Source organism: Xyrauchen texanus, chromosome 28 (genome assembly GCF_025860055.1).
Source record: "Xyrauchen texanus isolate HMW12.3.18 chromosome 28, RBS_HiC_50CHRs, whole genome shotgun sequence".
Taxonomy (NCBI): Eukaryota; Metazoa; Chordata; class Actinopteri; order Cypriniformes; family Catostomidae; genus Xyrauchen; species Xyrauchen texanus.
The window spans coordinates 25,620,446-25,644,617 of NC_068303.1; the positions used below are offsets into that span (position 1 = coordinate 25,620,446).

A 24,172-nucleotide genomic window follows, 5' to 3' on the forward strand; every position below is an offset into this window, starting at 1 on the left:
CTGGAGTTTTATGGATAAATTTTATGCTGCCTTGATGTGCTTTTGGAGATTTAAAATGTTGGTACCCATTCACTTGCATTGTATGGACCAACAGAGCCGAGATATTCTTCTAAAAATATTTGTTTGGCTTCTGCAGACGAAAACAAATTCTTAAACATCTGGGAGGGCATAAGGGTGAGTAAATAATGAGAGAATTTTATTTATGGTGTGAACTATCCTTTTAAAATGCTGAACGTTTCTGTTTCCTTGAAATTTTCGCATAGGAGACCCAGCAGATCCCCACTGAGGAGGTGCAGCTTGAAATCTACCTGTCCAATGGCCAGAAGGTCAAAGTGAACATCCTCACATCTGACCAGACCGAAGATGTTCTTGAGGTGAGGATGTTGTTTTATGTTAATCTTTCCAAACATACATTAGAGATCAACAGTGCCTGTCCACTTTTTAGTTGTCTTTGTTGTGAAAGTATTTTTCTAAATACCCCCAGCTTCTCATTTCTTAAACAACCATGTCGGAAGACATATCTATTGGTCGTGGAAAAGATGTTACTGTGTTTCAGAAGCGGCAAATTATTGGTCTGCATCAAGCAAAGAAAACATCTATGGAGATTGCTGAAGTCAATGGAATTGGGTTAAGAACTGTCCAATGTATTATTAAACTGAAAGGATAGTGGTGGACCATCAGCTTCAAAATGTGGTCAGAAAATTATCTTGAATGATCGTGATCGGAGATCACTAAAACTCTTGAAGTCACATCGTAAAAAATCGACAGTGGAAATCATGGCTATGTTTAATTCTAAAAGTAAGAGCATTTCCACATGTACAATGCGACATGAATTTACAGAATTAGGACTAAACAGCTGTGTGGCCACAAGAAATCCTCGTTAGTGAGGCTAATCAGAAAAAAAACGACTTCAATTTGCTAGGGATCATAAATATTGGACTGTGGAGCAATGAATAAAGGTCATGTGGTCTGATGAGTCCAGATTTACCCTATTCCTTTGCGATGGGCGCGTCAGGGTAAGAAGTGAAGCACATGAAGCGATGGGCGCGTCAGCGTAAGAAGGGAAGCACATGAAGCGATGTACCCGTCATGCATAGTGCCCACTGTACAAGCCTCTGGAGGCAGTGTTATGACCTGGGGATGCTTCAATTGGTCAGCAACATTATGCGGCAAATAAAGTCAGCTGACTGAATGTACTGAATAATCAGGTTATCCCATCAATGGATTTTTTCTTCCCTGATGGCACTGGCATATTCCAGGATGACAATGCCAATGTTCATTGGGTTCAAATTGTGAACGAGTGGTTCATGGAGCATGAAGAATAATTTTCACACATGAATTGGACATCACAGACCGTAACCCAATGAAAAGTCTTTGGGATGTGCTGGAGAAGACTTTACGGAATGGTTCGTCTCTCCCGTCATCAATACAAGATCTCAGCCAAAAATTAACACAACTCAGGACTGAGATAAATGTTGTGACTTGGCATACTTTTTAATGCCACAATGATTGTGCTCCGTAATCAAAGCTAAAAGCGGTCCAACAAAAAATTAGAGTGTGCAACGGTTTTTTTTTTTTTTTTTTTTGGCCTGGCAGTGTGTAAAACGGTTTATTTAAAGTTGTTGATTATAAGTGTAGAAGCAATATATTTAAAGAGTTTTGCAGAATTTTCAGATATATACAAATGTATAAGTAGTTTGAGAATGTAGGGGAAACCAACTGGATTGCATCATTCACAATACATCATGCCATGGGATTGGATGGTCGTTACTGGGCTCGTTTGATGTGCTTTGTTGGCTGTGAAATTAAACACTGTTTTTAAAAAATAAAGTTGAAATAATCTGGAATGATGTATACAACAGAAACATATTTTATTGATTAGGAGCTTAAGGTAGGTCTGTCTTTAAAGGTTTAAAAGTTATTGATAATCAATTTGCCTATGGAAAATATTTGTGGGATTTTACTTTCAGAACCAGACAGTTGTGCTGTATTGCTTTTGTCTTTTATTGTCTTGATGTTCTCAAAGCTCTTGAAATGAAAGTTTTTCAATTAGAGGTGAAGGCACAGCAGGGATATATTTAATTTTTCATGATATTTGAATGAAAGTCAACTAATGATCTAAAAAGCATTAATGTAGTGATACTAGAAAGTTATTATAAAGTTGTGCAGTAAAGATACTGAAGTGTTCTCATATGGTTGTCAAGGTCAGTAAAACAAAAACGGCACATATATAGTATCCCTAGTCTTTATGGATATATCTCCAGGGTTCACAAAAGGTCCTGAAAGTCCTTAAAGTGCTTGAATTTAGCTTTTATAAATGTAAGCACTGAAATACCTGGAAAATCAACCAACTACAGCAAAAAAAAAAAAAATGTGTACGTGGTGTGTGGGGCAGGTAAAAAACAAAGGTCTGTGCTTTGTGTTGTTCTCGATATGGAAACACAGACCTCTACGATGTAAATAATCACTCGTGATTGAATTGTGTAGTGGTGAAGATTTGCATGGACCTCTTTTCACTGCATGTTGTATCAACTCTGATTTTGGTTCAAGTTTACCACAGGCTGTTTTCACAACATTCTCCCTTTTAATGCATATGGCTCAACAGACCAATGTAATGCGACAATTGGATTTCAGTAGACAAGTGTAAAAAAAAATAAAAAATAGTTTTACCTGCTTCCATCAAAGATGAGATCTATGCAATACATTTTAATAGTATAACATCACTTTTAATATTCTTTCTATTCTTTACAGCTAGTTGTTGATCAAAAAGTAAAAATAAACATTAATTCTAATCAGACATAGCACGGACACGATAAAGAAACCGTGCAACTCCTCTTTTATTAATGTGCTCTCAACCAAAAATCTAATGTAAACCCAATGCAGAATACTTGTAAATAGTGCAAATTATGTGACATCTTATCATTTATAATATATGCATGTTATAATATTAATTGTACTATTTGCACATTTTTAAAAAGCTAAAATGTGAATATAATTATGAGGATAAGCAAATTATATTCAGTATATAGTGAATTACTTTTGCTGATCGGTTACCTCTTATGCATTCGTTAACTGTCCATTCATGCCATGTCAGAATTACTGTAATTACAAGCTTCAGACTTATTGTTTAAATACTATTTATGTCACTCATAGAACAAGTTATTTAGTAATTATATAAAAATTATATACATTTCTGTAATCGTATGAAAGCTCTTCTCTCACTTCTGTAAAGTCCTTTTAAAATGAAAAATTGGTGTTGAAAAAAGTAATTGAATGTCCTTGATTTTCATTCAGCGATGCCTGTATAAACCCCATTTCTCAGATTTTACAAGTAAAAAGAACTGCACTACAGTGACATGTAACTCATATAATCATTATGTAGACAGTGTATCTATATTATCTGTAGGATTTTGATGCATTGAAGAGCTCTCAGTTGTAGATCATGGCTTTTCCATGTGCACCGTACAGCTCTGTATTTGAGTAATTGCTGATCGGCGCTCTCTTTGTGTCATTAAAATGCACCCTACACACTACAGGCAAATGCAGCACATGCTGCCATTGGACATCTGCTTTCTGTTGTACTACCAAACCATAGTGAAGGCCTAAATCACCCTTTAGCACCTAATGAAAGTGAAAAAGTCAAGTGTTCCGCATAAAACGGGACATAAATGCACTGAAGAGTAACCTGATCATGGGACCTCCTTCTGTGCAATGTTTAACACTTGATGACAAAACACTCCTCTAAAAGAAAATATCCTAAGTAGGTTTAAAGGTTTGTGCCAAGGATAAAAATACAAGCTTTTTCAAAAAGATTTTAATTTCATATATCATCATGTGTCATAAGGAGGAATATATATAAAAAAGAATATTAATGCTACTAGTGATCTTGTAAAATGGTTCACTATCTTCAGGTTGGTTCATTTCATTTTGGGTAATAATACGTGGCGAGTGGATTAATGATGGCATAATGTCCTCTGCAGGCTGTGGCCTCTAAGCTTGACCTCCCTGAAGAGCTTGTTGGATACTTCAGCCTTTTCCTGCTTCAAGAGAGGGGGGATGGGGGCTGCACATGTGAGTATGACATTTAACCTTCATTGGCCTTTTTAAGGCATCATAAGATGTCCTGCTGGCTTCAGCTGGAAAAGGGCTTGGTTGTTAGTAAATGGTATCTGAGCATCTCCATACTTCCTCAGGGACTGGGGCTAAATGCAACTCAAAAGAGAAGTCCGTGTTCTGTTTACAGGGCTGCCCACACTTCTCAAAAGTAAACTGAGGTCAAGTGGATGAAGCTTCGATAAAGCTGTTTTTGGCTAGCTACAGCACTGCCGTAGGCCTCTAATTTAATTTGTGGTGTTTGCTCAGGCAGGCGTCACTGTTAGTATTTCTCATACTTTGGGTTATGAATTTGAAAAAAACCCTAATCTTAAGTATCAATCTTCGACACGTAACTCATTAGTTTGTGCTACGGACAAGATTTGTGTCGGAATTGATACAACATGTTGAGGAAAGTTTTTTTAATTTATTTTTTTATTACTTTTTTTATATAATTATCTTTTTTTTACTTTGTGAAGGATAAAACAGGCAAAAAAAAAATCTGTAGACTTGAATTGAAGGTGACCAGAAATAGGGACCAGAATATAATAGACTCTTGGAGGTGGTCTCTTTTTACATAGACCAGTAAGCAAACTCCCAGTACACCACGTAGAAACATACTAGAAACACTGGCAACCATCTACAACACCCTAGAATCATGGCGGCAAGTTTTGCACAGGCAAGCACAATTTCTTTCATAAAAAATCTAGTAAATTGATCATTGACAAATAAGATTGGCACAGGTTTAAAACACGTGTCAAGTCTGTAGAAATTAAATTTGAGTCCATGTTGTTTTCAGAATTGTTTGAATTTCTGAAATGTCCACATTACATTTTTAATGTCACGTAACAAAGTGTAAAAGTTATTAAAATACTTTTCTTGAACCTTGAATAGCAAGTGTACATAGCTCAGTCTAAAATAAATTAATATTTCAGAAAGTTTTCAAATTTTTCAAGAAGTTTTCTCAGGGTTACACCAAATGAATTGAACAAAATGTGCCTTTCATGAAAATGGCAAAATATTCATTTTTAATTATGTAAAAAAATATATATATATTTTTCCCACAAACAATCTGGAGGGTCGGGTTTTTTTTTTCTCCCCACATGACAACAAAATGGCTACCATTTAATTTTTTTCAAGAATTTCTTCTTTGTAAAAGACTTTGTTTTTCAGACAGTTACACCTACATGGCATTTTTTACTTCTTAAACTTTAAGCCTAAGGGGGGAAAAAAATAAAAATTACTTGGAACTCAATAATTGAAAATATGTTCACATAAAAGAGGTGTATTCACGTAATTGTTTTGTAAGCGTTGCATTTGTAATTTATTTTTGAATAATTTAATAGATCTGGACAGGGGAAAAAAATGCCTCGCGTCACTGACCCAATATACATTATACGTATATAAGTTAAAATAGCTAAATGGCTGTCATGCCAAGCAATAATCAAGATTATTTGAGGTTTTTCTATAAGCATTCATCAAGCATGATGCATTTGTGCACACTCTGCTTTGTAATAAAATACTAAATGACATACTCTAAGAAAGAAAGAAACTACTGCATAATGGTCCCCTAGAAGTTGAAAAAAACACAATTTAAAAATGCTTTATTTGAAAAAAATATGTGCATTTTTGCTTTATCCTTTGTCTGTTATAAACAGTGTTTGTTAAGAATTTGTTGGCATGAAGTAAATGCAATAGCAGCAATATTAAAATTGGTTGTCACTGTATTGATAGATTTTTGCATTGTCTAAATGCCCTGTACAAAGATATATTTCTTGGTCCAAAATAAGACCAGTTTTAATCAATTTGCTCATTCTGAGGAGTTGTGTTTGCTCTAGCTCTGCTGAGATCAGATAATATTTAATAATGTTCTGGTTTCAGGCAGTTTCTTGAATGACCAGTACAGATTATGTACTGTCTATGGATACCCCCAGGGACAAAATAGATTAGTTTCTTAAGCCCAGATTCTTTCATTTATTGTGCAATATGCATCATTATTTCAGTGCAAATTGTAAAAGAGTGTGCCATTTTCCTCAACTATTTAGTTTCAAATTCTGGCATCTTTATGTTATGGAACTGTAAGTCTTTCAGAGGATGAATTCCTAGGAGAGCAGTAGAGTTATTGAAGTGGGATTGTTATTTTTCTTTAGACTTCATAAGAGTTGTCGTCTCTGGTCTGATTTTATGCAGATGTCTGGCAACCTTTAACGTTTTCTGGATGTAATGTTGTTTTGTTTATGGAACTTTCCATGTTTCTTTTGTTATGCATTGTGATTGTTTGACCACTTTTAGAACAGTATAGTAAGCCTATTTGGAGGCTTTCCTCTTCGCATCAAGCACCGAATCATTGCGCGTCCATGTGGAATGGCATGCTTTGTGCCTCCCCCTCATATGGTTGCCAATTACACACCTGGAAGCAGAGACAGAATTGTCAGATATGATGGAAACCAGTCCCCATAAGAATCCTCCCCAAAGCTGATCCCGGCGCCCTGCTCATTCTTGGCAATAATATGAATTTAGAGGGAAAACATTTGAGAATATATTGGCCTGCAAACAGAACACAGTTTTGGGCAGACAGAAAATCGAGCAAGACCAAGATATCTGTGCCAAAAACATGTTCGGCTGACTGCCACGGAGAATACTAAAAACAGAAGAAATCCTGCTTATTTTTTATGTTATTTTAATGCAGGATGTCAGTATATGTTATAAAGAGTATCATTGCACAGAGCAGGCTGTACAACTATTGCAGGCCTCTTAGTCTCAAAAATATTTCACCTGATACAGTCAGACTTCAGGATGCATTTATTTGTCTGTATTCAAAAGTTGGGATGGGAATTGTAAGTATTTAATGAACCTGATTCCTTTTAACGATTCCAATAACAATTATTAACATACTTTTAAGGAAGAAATAGTTGGAAATAAGAAATCCAATTCTTATTGTATTTAGTCCCCTTCACATTCTGCTGTCATATGATGAGATCATTTCAGATTTTAGCAAATATACAAAACATAATTAATCAGAAATAAATGTAATGCTATTCTTGCAAAAGAATATATAATTAGAGGCGATAATTAGTCCAGAAATTGGTCCTAACTATATATTAAATTAGAATATTAAACATAAAAATTTAAAATGTTTTTTTTTAATCAGAAAAAGAGTCTCATAAGGCTAGAAACATACTTAACGCAAGTATGCGTACACATACGCGTGGCCCAGTTGTACATGCTTTACGTGTTCTTGTGTTTCTATGTCTGCTACAAACCGCAGAAATCAATGAGGCTTTAATGTTATCTTTAAAAATATGTGCCATTGAAGAATGTTTTATTATTCTGGTTGATTTAAATAAAGTGACTTTAACTTGCCTGTTTAGTTGTATTTGCTTAAAACTGTTTCTCCGCCATGACAATAATTGACTTGAAAGAGGAAACTCGCAGTAGATGCGGACAGTTCACTCTTATGTCTGCTATAGTGCAACTTGTGGCAACTTTGAGAATGCAATGCATACTTGCTTTGTACTCATTATTGCAATCTTACACATTTTGGGACACAACAATGTACAAAACCAGGCTTACTAGAAGCGTCTGCTTTCACGTACTTGCGTTGAGTAAGTTTCAGCCTTATGAGTCATTTGTTTGGGAATCAGACTTCACTGGTCGTGCTGCATGTTTTGCACTGTAGATTCAGTAGTAATTAGGCTGAAAAGTAGTGCAGAGTTATTCAGTAGAGTTTTCCATCTGCATCGACAAAATAATGCACTTTCGCAAACCATTAGCAGAACCGAAAGGCATGAAAATCATTCCCTTCCAGTAAAAAATGGGAAAGAGATATTTACAGTGACAACTATGTGCAACAACCACACAAACCAACTAGAAACATAGAGATGAGTAGTACATACTGTATGTATTTAATAAGAAACTCCCATCACGTAATACCATTCTTGTTTTAACATGCTGTCTAATGTCAGACCACTGAAAGGGTAAGCCAAAGAGTAGAATTAAAAGTTATGAAGGCATGCATTCTGCTATAGATCTACTGTAACTGTTGTTTCTTTCTTCTCTTCACACTCCTCTTTTAACTGTTTATTAAAAGCCCAGTGCCCATTTCAGTTCTCAATCCCTGCTACCATTTCTCTCCTATTTCCCAACTGTAGATAAAAAGGTCTTTTTGAACAGTTGCAGCATTTATTCGCTCCCTTCCTCCCTCTGTCCTTCCCTCTCTCTCTCTTGCACAAAGTGATAAACATGTTGTTGTGCCCTCTATAGCTTTAGCCAGATTGATTCTCCCCCTTCTCACTTTGTTGTCATTGTTATTACTGTCCAAATGTCCTTGAGACTGAAGCACTCATACAATTCATCTGGTCTCTCATTGCCTTGTCGAAACCTCTGCAACCTCCCGTGGTGCCTCAGACGTGAGAAAACTGCAAGAATTTGAGCTGCCCTACGTGTCTGTCACCAGTCTGCAAAGTCCTGATTACCACATCGTCCTCCGCAAAAGGTACAAATTCAGTTGATGGCTTGAGATATAATGGAGCATTATAGAAGTGATTTGTCAAAATCACTTTATTGTCAATGCACCATATACACTCACTGAGCACTTTATTAGGAACACTATGATCCTAATAAAGTTCCAGATGTGGTCTTCTGCTGTTGTAGCCCATCCGCCTCAATGTTTGACATGTTGTGCATTCTGAGATGCTATTCTGCTCATTACAATTGTACAGAGTGGTTATCTGAGTTACCGTAGCCTTTCTGTCAGCTCGAACCAGTCTGGCCATTCTCCGTTTACCTCTCTCATCAACAAGGCATTTCTGCCTGCAGAACTGCTGCTCACTGGATCTTTGTTGTTTTTGGCACTGTTGTGCATGAAAATCCCAGGAGATCAGCAGTTACAGAAGTACTCAAACCAGCCCATCTGACTCCATCATGCCATGGCTGAAATCACTGAGGTCATGATTTTCCCCATTCTGATGGTTGATGGGAACATTAAATGAAGCTCCTGACCCGCATTTGCATGATTTTATGCAGTGTACTGCTGCCACATGATTGTCTGATTAGATAATCACATGAATATGTAGGTCTACAGGTGTTCCTAATAAAGTGCTCAGTGAGTGTACATGAGTGTAATGATGAGTGAAAGACTTGATGGTTCATGGTCCCATTCTGCATTCATATAAATACAGGAAAATGTAAAATACACAATGTACAGACATATTAGTATACAAATAGATGGTATACACACAATACATTATATAACACAATATGAAATATGCATTATCTAATACAGATTCACAAAATGTGCTAGTATTTCATACATTAAGAAGATATAAAATGTGCAATTTAATGAATAATCTGTGAAGACAATTTAACAAATGTGCAAAGTATTTAAACCATTCCAATGGGGAGTCAATCAAATTACATGTACAGAATATATGCAGTGTACATAATGTGCAGTGAATATCATTATATTCAATAAAAGAGTAAAGCAATAGTATGTATTTGTGTAAGTCTAAATGTTATATTTGGCAGTCAATCCAGCCCCTTGGCAATGAGAAATAACTTTTATATCAGCCAGTTCTGATAAACATTGTTCATTGCTCTTTCATTTTGTGATGAGATGTTTTTAAAATGTCCTCAAAACTTTCTACTGCTAATGCAATAACAAAAACAACCTGCATTATAGAAGCAAAAGCTTTTCTAGATTTCAAAAGTTTAAAAAGACTTCTCAGAAACTTAATGAGCACTTGCCCAAGTACAACTTTGATGGTGAGATGTTTTTACATAGAGCTCTCAAAGGGCCATTTTCCATAAGTATTTGCTTTAGGAAGAGGTACCCCACAAGGCTCAGTCTCTGTTTAACTAGAGAAGCATATTTTGCCTTCCTGTTGCAGAGGTGGGCATGATAGTTTCCACAGCAGTCTTCTCATGTGGTTCTGTGCAGCTGTAGCATACAGTGATTCTAATGTTTTGGCAGTGCAAGACTAAATACTTCCATGTAGGACTTTTTGGAATGCTGGCTTCAGACATTCCTTTAACAAACTCTCAAACTGCGAAGTGCTGTTTTTTCAGTTCTTACAAAATCATTTTGTTCAAACATAGGCCACCAACATCTACTGTTTGCTAATTTAACCCATGTCATTACACATAGTTAACTAATATTGGCATTATAATATATTATGCATATGTATAAGATAAGACCAATAATATTTTTGTGTGTTGTGAAAAGGGCTATAAAAATAAAAATGACATGACTTTACTTGTTCTTCATGGAATCTCTGAATTGGTTAAAAGCCATGCAGCATGTAAATGTCGATGTTCCAGTCGGTTTAGTGGTTTATTAACAACAGTTTAATAACCAAATGCACTTTGGAGTAAACATATTATGTAATGAAATAATTTTAGAAAATTAAAGTCTAATGATTCACTAATTAATAATCAACCTTTTGAGCATAAGAACAACACTGTGCTGTGGAATCCAGATTAAATCATCCTAAAACAAAGTTGTAAACCCAATTTCCTCCTTTTTAGTGCATTTGCACAGTTTAGCCACATAGTAGAAATTTGGCCAAATCGTTTCTTCTCACACCTTTCCTCTCTCGTCTCACACCTGTTCACTGTGTGCATCGTAATCAGTCCCCAGTGTTGGGTGTAATTTGGATTTGTAATCTAATTACTTTTAGGCACAAAGGTAGTGTAATGCATTACATTTTAAATTCTTGTAATCAGATTACAATCACTGACTTTCAATTAAAGTAATTACTGTTAAGTACATTTCTTGGGTTACAATAATGTTTTAAGAATAGATTGTGTCATACAATTAAAATGTAATTCAACTGTTTATATGTATGTCTGTTTGCATTGCTGTTACAGCTGAAAGGTGTGCGACAATGAACAAGGAGAAAATAGACATTATTTTGAATTTGTTGAATGGAAAAATAAATAAATGTTTGTGACAAGTGTTTTAGAAAGTAACTTAAAGTAATCAGTAAAGTGATCTTATTATAATTTTAGAGAAGTAGTTAGTCATTTGCAGTGGATTACTTTTTGTAGTAACTTACAAGAGAACAGCAGGCCTCTTGACCTACTTAACATAAGCGTGCAGCCTTCAGCCAAATCCCACCTGTTCACTAGATTAGGAATGGGATACAGATCTGGCTGCTCTAACTGGCTGCTAACAGGCGAATGAAAAGGGAAGAAAGGTACAGTAATCTTTTTACAGGATATAAATGACAAAAACACTATTTGTGGAATTTATTTTAATCCCATTAATTGTTGAAGAAAGGTGTGCTGTCATTTTTCCAAGTGATCAGTTTTACCATTTATGGTGGACAGATTTTAAAAATGGAGGAAAAACAAACTGTAGAGGAAAGACCTGAGCAATATCTATGATTCAGAATATCACAGATACTTGTAACTGGACTCTTTTAACTTATGGGCCAGTATGAATGACCCAGCGAAGCCCTAGCAACTACCCAGATAGTAAAAAGCATCCGAGCACATGAACACCTTAGTAACACCGTGATGTTGTTTTGGCAATTTCGCATGAGCAAGAACCACTGACATTTAAAGAAATGTAAAAATATAGTTTTGTCCTTAGACAATTAGATGCTCTATTTATTCAAACAAAATGTTTCTTTGTGTCCTTTTACAGTCTACAACCTATTGTTTCAGGAGTCCACCCATATGGTTTTATTTAAATTTCTGTGCTGTCTTGGCTCTTAAGGTTTCTTTTCTTTGTAATAGTCTAACTTGGAGTCTAATTTAGTTAACACTAACAAAGTAGATTTAGTAAAAAAAATAAAAAAAGGGTTGATTTAATCAGTTTATCAAAGTAGCCTAAAATACAGTAATACTGTGTTGATTTAGACATTGAAATTGTCCTCAATTGTACATCAAAGGCAATGTCACTTTTTATTTGATCACTGCCTGTAGAGTTTACTTTATTTTTCACAGAACAACTAAAAGCCTTTAAATTAGATTTAACGGATATCCAATCGCTGACTGCTTAATGCCGGTATCTTTTGTTAAATGCAAAATTTTAGCTCTCTGCACTTAAAAACTGTGCGAGATCTTATTTATCAGACCATTCCCTGCCCATGCTGTGATTTAGAATGGATTTCAACATGAATGGTCAGTCTGGTCATTAAGCTGAAGACATTGTTTGCCAGATTGCTGTTTGCTTCAGATGCTAAAAGGAGACAAATACACTTGCAACAGCCTTTTTTCAGTAACTGTGATAAGCTTACATTTGTAGTGCAATGTCAGTTATCAGTGAAAAAGTGTTTGCACAGTGTATTGGCAAACGTCTCCTTGTTGGGGCCTCAAGCATGTTTATGCAAGCTGAGAAAACAGATGTGATCACAGAGAATGAAGTTAAACTGTTGAATGTCCCTCACATAACTTATCATTACTCTTACTTATTTCTCAGCTACTGGGATACAGCATATGACAGTGATGTCATGGATGATCGTGTGGGACTAAACTTGTTATATGCTCAGGTAAATCTTAAAAAATATATTCTGCCCCACTGCACTGTATTTGAATGTTACTTATTAACAATGGCAGTTATTATTCATAATTTTATTTCCTTTTTAGTTTTTTCATTCAATATTAATGTATGATTTTGTATCTTTTTGTTTGTAACATAATTTAGCTTTTCCCACTTCATGTGGTCCATTAAAACAATATATATTTTAAAACTGCATTTATTCACTATTTCTCCCCCACTACTCAGACAGTGTCTGACATAGAGTGGGGATGGATCCTGGTGAATAAAGAGCAGCACAGACAGCTCAAGTCTCTGCAGGAGAAGGGCTCAAAGAAGGAGGTACGTCTGAGCTCCACCACGTATGCTATTTGATCTCCCTCTTGTCAATGAACTGAAAGAGATTCACTGGTTCTAGTGAAGCTGAAGTCCATCCCCAAACCTGACAGTATAGTGGTGAAGCATTGAAAACACTTGAATTCATATATTAGAGAAGCATCTTTACTGTAAATTGCTGTCTTTTAGTTAAGAATATTTACATGTTTGTTTTTCTTGTTTTTTTTTTTTCCACAGTTTATCAGATTGGCTCAGACACTGAAGTACTATGGCTATATCAAGTTTGATCCTTGCATCACAGATTTTCCAGAAAAAGGCTGCCATGTTATGGTTGGTGCGGGCAACAACGAACTCAACTTTCACGTCAAACTACCCAGTGAGCAGATGAAAGAGGGCAGCTTCAAAGTCACACGCATGAGATGCTGGCGGGTCACTTCATTTGTAAGTTTTGACTGGATTGAAGCAAAATATAAAGGTGACATATGTAATTTCAGTGCCGCTAGCCGTGCCCTAAACTCACAGTATTAGTTGAGCCAGTGCTGTTACTTCTCTTCTGGTGAGATTGCAATTCTGTTTTGGTGCTGCTAGTAGCACTGATATTACACAATTCACCTTAAACAAAACTAATGATCAAGAGTATTTTACATTATTTTCTAACATATTTGAACTATGTATCTATTGAACATATTTGAAAGTGTATGTTCCTGACAACTAGCTGGGTTTCCATCGAAATAATTAGCATTTTTTTTAAGCACATTACTTCTAATTTGACTAAAGAAAATATGAATCATTGCACGTTTCCATCCACTATGTGATGCACATTATTTTTAGGGAGCTGCCTTGTCATGATGAAGCAACTGAATGATCTCCTTGCTTCTAGGAGAATTTTATTTATAGGATTGGACCAATTGTACCTTGTTTTATTAAATTATGTCAGAGGACACAACCGAATAAGTGTTAATATCTAATATAATTAGGGCTGAAATGGATGCGATGCCCATGCGATGCCCATAGCTGCCAGCCTCCACATACCTGGGAGCGCCCGTGTTCTAAACCTTTCTGGCAGATTGTGAGGACCCATTTTAATTTCCAGCTGTGGATAAAACACTTCCTAATGTCAAGGGCTATGTTTGAAGGATTGTGTGCCAAGGTCAGATCTTTTGTTGGGCCAGTCACTTCAACCTATCGCACACACTCCTAACACATGCACGATGGGTCAAAACACGTCATTGTTTAGGGAATAAACTGTTGCCTTCACCTTAATGTGCATATTAACTAATGCGAAACTCTAGAAAATCCAATACATTTAATTTTGAGATTTTATTCGCATGTCAAGCATTTCCTTTCAGGATTTTTTTATTCACAATTTTAAAATGCACATAAAAATAGTTGGATGTAAACCCAGCTAGTGTCTAGTTGTACAGAATCTGAATGAATGCATTTGACCTGAATGCCACAAAAGCTTTTGATTTAGTAGTTCCCTGTAAATCCATCCCTCAAGTATGTAAGTAAATCGTTAAGAAAGGTGCTTGACCTTGTGAGGTAAAAGTAGGTCATGTTTATGTTGAAAGAACAGGACAGTTTGTCTTTTCGACACAGTTGCCGTTTTGTTGAAGTACAAGATTTCGGTTTAAACAGGCAGGTATTTTAAATAATTTCAAACACAATCAATATAAAAATATAAAGTGACACCTTTATTTTATAATAGGTCAAAATAAATATATAAAGGCTTTTTTCCAAAATGATAAATGTATATTTCTACAGTAAGCCAATGATGTATAAAAACTCCCTTTTGTGTCTCCAAAAAGAACTTCTTTCCAAAATCTTTTGATGACTATATCCTCAGGCATGTCTGGTCTGATTCTATTTTTGTTCTTAAAATGAGAAGTTCAGTTCTCAATGGCTTGGCTCACACAGCGGCACAATATGGTTATCAGTCTTGTTTTAGAAAACTAAATCTGATTTGTTCCCACAGTTTAGTTATGAACAACTGCTTTCTACATGCAAAGTGACTCGTAATTAGTAATTTTCTGTACTTGCATCCGCATATTGAGAGCGAATTTGTTTTGCCTGTGCAGTGTAAATGAAATCACACTGGACAAGTAGTGGTCTGTCACATCATACAGTGCGATTTCATGTTGATTTAATAGCCTTGTTTGGATGTTTATTAAATAATGTTTATTATTTGACAAGGCTTTACAGTGTTATGGAAATTGCCATTTTTAATGTTTACTTTTCATCTCTGTCGTTCTGGTTACAGGCATTATTCATAGCATTTGTGAGGATAGAAGGCTTATCATCATTCACTTATACAGTATTTGAGCTGCTTCTGTAAGCTGTTCATGAACAGGACAATTTGAGTCACACCTGTTTGTAAATAGAGTTGTCAGTCCTTAACACTGTGTGAACATAGCCAAAGTCTATGTCTCCATGCTCGCTTCCCTCAGCTTAACAGACACATCCATCTATCCATTATTTATTTATTTCATGGGCTTTGACTCGTCCCCATTATTTCACAGAAATGATGCCTTCACATTTTCCTGCAAATATGCTAGAATTGTAAATAAAATGAAAATGATTTAAATCATGTAAAAGAGAACAAAAAATCAAGTTAATGCTCCATCCCTCCCTGTTTTTAACTAACAGATTTTAGTGTGAGCGAGAATGTGTAAACGCTGTATATTTTCAGTTTGGTTTAATACAAACAGCTTTGTGTATGTTCTGGTGATTCATTAGCAAGAGGAAGTTGTCTCTGCTTCACTTCACGCAGTACTATTAGCTTGGTCTTTGCCCAAGAATAGCAGAGTTGTGTTACTAATAAGCTCTGACTGGTCATCTCTAGAGAGCAGAACCTGACATTCAGGATACTGGGTTCTGTGTAGCCACGTTTCCTGAACGGGGGGACAAGTTGTCTGTTTTATGTCTTTGGGGACAATTCTAATGAGACACTTTTGTGATGTGATGCTGTGTAATCGAGTTAAATGATATTTAGAGCAGAGCTAATGATGACTAATTGGGGTTTGAAAGTAATTGCATGTAGAGGGTTTTAGAAATGGCTTCTATAATTGCCTCGACACAAATAACAATGATTATGGTGGTAGTATTTGTAATCACCTAGCCTGACTCTACAGCAGGTGCCAGTGGCGAATGGTACCGCAAACCCGAGCAGTTCCAGTAAATGTGATGTGAAACTAGAGCTGGCCTTCGAGTACTTGATGAGCAAAGACCGCCTGCAGTGGGTCACCATCACCAGTCCACAGGTTAGTTCCTTAGTTCACATAGCAGAATTTGATATAAGCTATATTTATTTAACACACTGTCTTAACTAGACGCAAAGGGATAAGGATTGAAATATTCAAATAGTTTCCTTGTAAATCTGAGTTTTTGTCCGCATCACCCACGACCGCAATGAGCAACTGGACAATTTGCATCACTTGTTGCATCATGCCTGGGTTGGACAGAATGTTGTGTTTGGTGTGGTTTGTTCCTTTAGGATTAAATCACCTTTTTGCATGTTCTTTCAGTTTATTCAATTCAACACCATCATCATGACATCATCAGGGATCTTTTGTTTTCACAGGCCATCATGATGAGTATATGTCTCCAGTCTATGGTAGATGAGCTGATGGTGAAGAAATCTGGTAGAAGTATTAAAAAGGTGAGTGTGTCTTTTTGCAAGTCCCTGCCAAATAACTTTCCAAATTATTTTCACTGAGTTACGTCTGTTTCATACTCTGTTTCATTAAATGAATCGGTCAAAAAGACTCTTTAGTTTTCAGTTTAAATCATTCTGTCAAATACTTTAATCATTTTTGTCAGAGTGGTTATTGAATTAACATCTGACTCTGACAAATTATTTGCCTGCATCAAACAAAGAAAACGACTATGGAGATTACTGAAATCAATGGAATTGGGTTAACTACTGTCCAATGGATTATTAAAACCTGGAAGGATAGTGAATCACTATCACTAAAAGGCTAGAAGTCGTCACATAATAAAAAAATCGACAGTAGAACTCACGGCTATGTTTAATAGTGAAATTAAGAGAATTTCCACATGTACAATGCATCGAGAAGGACTAAACAGCTGTTCACTTGTTAGTGAGGTTTATTTGGAAAAAAACAACTTCAATTTGCTAGGGAGCATAAAGATTGGACTGTGGACCAATGGAAAAAGGTCATGTGGTCTGATTTGAGTCCAGATTTACCTTATCCCAAAGCGATTAGGGGGGGTCAGGGTAAGAAGGGAAGCTCATGAAGTGATGCCCACTGTACAAGCCTCTGGAGGCAGTGTTATGACCTGGGGTTTCTTCAATTGGTCAGGTCTAAGCTCAGCAACATTATGCAGCAATAAAATTAATCAGCTGACTACCTAAATGTACTCAATGACCAGGTTATCCCATCAATGGATTTTTTCTACCCTGATGGCATGGGCATATTCCAGGACGACGATGCCAAGATTCATCAGGCTCAAATTGTGAACGAGTGGTTCAGGGAGTATGAGGAATATTTTTCACACATGAATTGGCCACCACAGAGTTCTGACCTTAACCCCATTGAAAGTCTTTGGATTGTGCTGATGAAGACTTTGCAGAGTGGTTCGACTCTCCCGTCATCAATACAAGATCTTCAGCCAAAAATTAATGCAACATGGATTGAAATAAATGTTGTGAAGTTGCATAAGGTTGTCAAAACACTGCCACAACGAATGCGCTCCATAATCAAAGCTAAAGGCGGTCCAACTAAATATTAGAGTATGCAACATTTTTTTTGGCCAGACAGTGTATAATTTGCGTTTTTGCAGGCTCCCAATTGCAATTATTTTGGTATAATGCATTTCTCATACCTGCTTGTCTCCAAATAAATCGCCATCAGACAGCAGCTCACATTTTTCACATCTCTTGCACCACATCCCCAGGCTCGTGGCAGACAAACTCTAATATTCATCACATCATTGCACTTTCAATGCATACGTGGCAGACAAATATGTGCGTCATTCCGTGCATATAAAGTTTTGGTGGTTAATCCAAAGAGATGAATACTTAAATGCCACAGTGAAGCTGATGTCTTCTCGAGTTGTTATCTAAGTACAGTGGTAAACACGCTTGTCGCTTGTTCTCACGTTGATGACGCAATCAGATCACAGTTCGGGCCCAAATAATATGATGTGAACAGAGACCAGAAGGGGAGGGGGAGGAAATGAACTCTGGTTTGATCCAAGCAATTGAATCAAGTGTGAAAGCACCCCAAGTCATCATTACTACATACCTGATTTGAAATGAACCAAGAAGTGTCACTGTGTTATCTGTGCCCTTTTTGGACCATATTATGAAATGTTATGTTGTTTTTAGATAACTATACAATTTTAAGTGTGTTTTCTAGCTTGAAAATTGTTTGTGTTCCCATGTAGGAGATTGCTTTGTGACTTTGTGTTGTAATGTGTTTCCAGCAGATGCAGAAGAAGCGACTGAACGGTTCACTCCATCGATCTGACAGTCAGCAAGCTGTGAAGTCTCCTCCCTTACTGGTAGGCATTGGACGATAATTGATGGAGAATACTTAAACTTTTAATGGAATATGTACTATTGTTAATATGCTATTGTATTGAATGTTTTTCAGGATTCCCCTGATCCCAGTCGTGAACAAGTAGTCAAACTTTCTGTGAGTGGAATAATTTTGTTCCCCTTTGTAGTTTTCAAATTTTCTCACAATGTAAATATGCACTATACTATTTTTACCATGGATGTACCAAAAATATGAATTTTGTCTTTTGCAGCATGTGTTTATGTAGGGTACAGATTAGAATAGCTTAAAATCGATTTGATTTATTTTTAAACTATTCTTAGATTTCTGTTTTCTGCACCTCCATAATCCTGTGTCCAAAAATGAATGTTATAAACATGTACTATGTTTAAAATGTAGTTTGTTGAAAGTCAATGTTGCATTGAACAACACGGTTTCTACATTTATACAGTTAACAAATACAATATACATATTAAAAAAAGTATGCAGTATTTAGTTATTAGAAGTAATTTGAGCCTAGATGAAATTGTAGCAATGCCAACTGAAGGAAGAACTGCGTATTAATTAGTGCTGACAGTCAATTACAATTTTGAATCACATAAAAAAAAAAATTATAGTTAATCATGAGTAATCAGATTTTGAAAGTGCTGAAATTTGACAAACTTATTTTTTCCAAACACAGCCTTTTAATGTATAAAGATAGAAATGCACTAAAATTGCACCAGTTCAAGTAACATTGAATGTTTCCCAAAGTCTAAGTGGAAGACTCACTAATTGAAAGAACTTGTCCCCACGTAGGTTGCATATTCATTGCAATGGGCATTAAATCTCTTAAACTCTCATCCTCCACAATAGCCGCAATTGTGAAGCCACGTTCATGATTCTCGTCAAGTCGTCATCACTCATTCTGCATTTTGGTGATAATTAAGACTTAGCGTGCTTCCGTTGTAATTTAAATGCACCTTACTTGGCCTGAAAAATACTTGATTTCTGTCACAAGTTCCATCTAGACTTGTTTTGTACAACAAATAGCGTTAAGATCTCCTTTCCCCATCACTTTATCACTGAATCACTGTTAACTGTTTGTGGTGTGTGTCAGTGTAATGACTCCGGGTGGACAGACACATCGCAAAGGTTCTGCTCTACCAACCAGTGTTTGTTAAATTTACAGTAAATGTGTTAATCAATATAAAGAAAAATGAAAGAGTTGCATGCGTTTACACTTTAAATCTGACAGCTCAAATATTAATAGAATTTACATTTTTGTAAACAAAGGGTAATTTAAAGTTTTTTCAGAAAAGAACTATTATGTAGGTGCATCACTAATTTTAAAACTTACACTTATCTCTTTACAGACCAAGCTGTCTTCAGTCTCCCTGAGAGGACTTAGTTCTTCCAACTCAGCTAGCGACATCAGTGGCAATGATTTCCATGGAAACTATGCCTTTGAAGGAATCGGAGACGATGACCTGTGATGGAGCTGCCCTCATACATTGGACTAAATGGGGAGCGCAGAATAATTTTGCAGTTTCTCTGACTTGAGTGTAGTTAAATACGGAAAATGTTGTAACTCCTTTCTGAATAGTTTTGAAAATGTATATATTGGAGCTAAAATAAACATTTTAGCTCTATTAAGGGTCTCAAAAATTGATTTGCCTCATAAAGTAAATCATTTAGCCTTATGTCGAAGTATAAATCTGAATATCTCAGTTGAAGTAAACAAAAATTTGATAACATTTCAGATTTTTCCTTTAGGGCATAATTAGGGAAAATGCCAACAATTAAATTAATCCAGGGTTACAAAGCTGCCTCAGGGCAATTTACTGCATCCAAGAGAGACGTTAATTTTAGGCTGTGATGAAGGTTCCCGCTGTAGATAGGCTTCAATGAATCGTACTTCCTTAATAGAGACACAAAACTGTGCTTTTCCTCATCTCATCATCAGGTGGGGGGAAATGTAATTCCTGCTGCCTCATTTTCTCTTGCTCATGACTGCAATTGCTTACTAGAGAAAGATCCATACCAGCAAAGTATGTTAATATTTTCCTTTTCAAAAACCTGTCAAGAATATTTAATAGAGAAGCGGTTTGCTTCGTATCGTGCAGTGTGCCAATGTTTGTCAATTCTCAACTTATTGGAAGTAGCTCTGTGAAGCTTCCTATTTTTTGGAGAATCGTGTTGCTGAATCAACCTGATGCCTATTGCAAATTCATTGCAGCATCAGGGCCTATTCTATTACAAAAGAACAGGTTGAAAATCACTCTCTTTATTGTGGCCTGCCTCTGCCTTACGCTGACTCAACCGCCTTACTACACTTTAGAATCAACTTCGCAAATGAAAATGTATTGTAGCGGCAGGAACAAGTTGACTGAAAGGTTTCTCGTATTTTGGCTTTTGTTGTGACCTGAATTTTTGCTTGTTTGCAGTGTTCGACAGGCCTGCTTGCACTTGCTGAACCATGTTTTTTTGCACAGTATTAAGGAAAAAAGATTGCTCGGGTATTTATTGAGATATTAACTGTGGGAAAACATCCTGGACCATTCTCAAGAGGTTTGTAGGTCTGAAATTTGATTTTGTTTGTGTCTGTGTTCTGTTATTCAAACAAATATATTCAAAAGATTTCTCATAAATGCCAAAATTATCATTCATTAAAGCATTTTGCACACACAAAAATAAGATCATGGTAATGTCACTTTTATAAATATACATGCAATTAAAACAAAAGTACTCTAAATATTTACTAATATATCTGTATTATCTTTTAGTACATTATAATCAAGTACAGTTGATCAAATATTCCAGGTTGTATGAAAAGATTTTAAACTAACATTAATCATTGTTTACAAAAATGGAGAAAATTGTTAAGAAGTGTTTACAAATTCCACATCTAATTTTCTGTGATTATCTTACTACACATTTTTTATTTCATTTTTTTTTTTTTTTACAATTCATTTTGTAATTCACTATATACATTGTGGCAATCATCTCAGAGGACTTTAATAACATGGTGCTTGGAAAATGGCTGAATCTCACACTTGGGGTTTTGACTGCAGTGATAGTCAAGCTGAATTAAATGCCCATATCATCCATTCTGCAGTTGCCTACATTCCAGACACATGATTTCAACCATTTGCCGATGTGTTTTAATGCAAAGATTATTCTCATGTTAATGAGCTCATGTTAATTGGCTGATTTATTTTTGAATGACTGTAATTTGTGATCATTGAGTTCAGTGTGTAGTATGAAAAGGGTATACCATTGATACTCTTAAACCTTGTACATCTCTCATAAAGCTTATCAGTATGATTTTATTTTATAAATCCTCAGTTATTATAAATGCAATAATGGAAGTTATAGATTCAATAAATGTAGGTGCCAAACAATGCCACTCCTTGTTTGAGGTGTTTTGTTTCGGGTATTAAACGTGGTTATACCATTTATTGGCGGTGTCAATTTTCAAGAGCCTGTATGGTAATTCTCAGTATTGATAAACTGAGGAAAATGATTGATTAAACGACAAACCCACGAATATAAATCTGATTAATCGACTTTTTATAACATGAGTGGGGGGTCAGTCTGCACTCTCAGTCAGTTAACTTTAAACATCTCTACCACGTTTGCTCGTCACTGCCAAATCAAGCTTCAGCGCCCCCTTCCCAAGACTTTAACAGAACATATCATCTTTATTTAGTTTGTTCGCGGTCCGTTTCGCGGCCAACCCACTGGCCCCGCTTTTATAGCGGACAGCTTCGCGCCAAAACAAGCGTGACCAATATTAGAATGTTGGTATTATTGTAGAGTGGTTTCAACTAGGTTGTGTAAGAAGGCACTCTCCATATGCCTTAATAAACATAATGTGTTATTCCCTTCATCTCAGGGAGCCGAGTAGGCCTACATACATAACAGAAGCGTTTTCATGTTAACTGGCAACCTTTTTCCATTTTACACCTATGTGAATGACCAGCCGCACATTCACTGATTACGAAAATCATGCTTCTGACTCAATATTTTGCTCTCCATTAAATGTAAACTTACTATATGATGCTAGAATCATTTTACAGATTAAAATATGTGGTATTATTGACATGAAAACCACTTGTGACACTTGTACATCACTGTAAACATTGCTCATTCAGAAGTTACATGTGTTTGTGTTGTTTCTGCTCTGATTTGGTCAAACTATTACAAAACGTCTGTAATGATCCCGTTTGTATGAATGTAAGAGCTGCTTTTAACTCAAGAAGAACACACAGAAAGCAAACGAGGCATAAATGTTTTAAATTAATATGTGGTGGGGTGAACAAAGTTTGTGCTTTATGATCTTATTTGTTGTTTATTGACTAACATTAGTATTAACACATTACATATATACTATATATTAAGATTATTGTGATTTTTATTACAATTATGACATACCTTTTCTATAAACTGTGTGTTATGAATAACATCATCCGATGTGCATTTCCAATGTGATTGTATCTGACTCGATTATGTTAAATAGTGAGCATGTGACATAACTGCATCTCACAGTGCACCACAATGAAGGTACAGTGGCATGCAAAGGTTTGGGCACCACTGGTCAAAATTTCTGTTGCTGTGAATAGTTAAGTGAGTAGAAGATGAACTGATCTCCAAAAGGCATAAAGTTAAAGATGAACCATTATTTTCACAATTTTAAGCCCAAAGCAAAAGTATTATTTATATTTTGTAAAATTTTAGAGTGAAAAAGGAAAGGAGCACCATGCAAAAGTTTGGGCACCCCAAAAGATTTGAGCTCTCATATATCTTTTACCAAGGTCTCAGACATTAATTAGCTTGTTGGGGCTATGGCTTGTTCACAGTCTTCATTTGAAAAGGCCAGGTGATGCAAATTTCAAAGCTTTATACATACTGACTCCTTAAATCATGTCCCAACAATCAGCAGCCATGGGCTCCTCGAAACAGCTGCCTAGCACTCTGAAAATTTAAATAATTAATGCTCACAAAGCAGGAGAAGGCTATAAGAAGATAGCAAAGAAAATAGGCAGCCATTTCCTCAATTCATAATGTAATTAAGAAATTGCAGTTGGGGGCCTGGGTAGCTCAGAGGTGAAGACGCTGGCTACCACCCTTGGATTTAGAATCCCAGGGTGTACTGAGTGACTCCAGCCAGGTCTCCTAAGCAACCAAATTGGCCCGGTTGCTAGGGAGTGTAATAACATAGGGTAACCTCCTCGTGGTCACGATAATATGGTTCGTTCTCAGTGGGGAATGTGGTGAGTTGAGCGTGGATACCGCGGTGGATGTGATGCCTCCACGCGTGCTATGTCTCCGTGGCAACGTGCTCAACAAGCCACACGATAAGATGCGCGGGTTGACGGTCTCAGACGATGAAGCAGCTGGGATTCGTCCGCTGCCACCCGGATTGAGGCGAGTCACTACACGACCACAGGGACTTAAAAGTGTATAGAAAGAAAAGGCAGTTAACAGGAACGGTGGAGTTCAAGTTGAGGTCTGGAAGTCCAAGAAACTTTCAGAGAGAACTCCTCGTAGGATTGCTAGAAAGGCAATTCAAAACCTCTGGTTGACTGCAAAAGACCTTAAGGAAGGTTTAGCAGACTCTGGAATAGTAGCGACACCTGCACAAATATGACCTTCATGGAAGAGTTATGAGAAGGAAACCTTTCCTGCATCCTCACCACAAATTTCTGAGTCAGAATTTTGCAAATGGGCATCTAAACAAGCCTGATGCATTTTAGAA

General features: G+C 36.3%; 1 protein-coding gene across 2 annotated transcripts in view; it reads left to right on the plus strand.

The window, feature by feature from the left end:
- snx17 (sorting nexin 17) overlaps positions 1–22,001 on the plus strand; it is a 39,518-nt gene extending 17,517 nt beyond the window's left edge. Inside the window, exons 5-15 of one of the 2 annotated variants that reach the window (XM_052096107.1) lie at positions 264–374; positions 3,981–4,071; positions 8,500–8,587; positions 12,518–12,587; positions 12,824–12,916; positions 13,148–13,351; positions 16,042–16,170; positions 16,491–16,568; positions 18,362–18,436; positions 18,529–18,570; positions 19,788–22,001. In XM_052096107.1, the coding sequence (XP_051952067.1) occupies positions 264–374; positions 3,981–4,071; positions 8,500–8,587; positions 12,518–12,587; positions 12,824–12,916; positions 13,148–13,351; positions 16,042–16,170; positions 16,491–16,568; positions 18,362–18,436; positions 18,529–18,570; positions 19,788–19,907 (1,101 nt within the window). In that variant the 3' untranslated portion in view covers positions 19,908–22,001. Of the gene's footprint in view, positions 1–263; positions 375–3,980; positions 4,072–8,499; positions 8,588–12,517; positions 12,588–12,823; positions 12,917–13,147; positions 13,352–16,041; positions 16,171–16,490; positions 16,569–18,358; positions 18,437–18,528; positions 18,571–19,787 lie in introns of both variants that reach the window. The other variant, XM_052096106.1, reaches the window with a different exon arrangement.
- Positions 22,002–24,172: the final 2,171 nt, after the last annotated feature.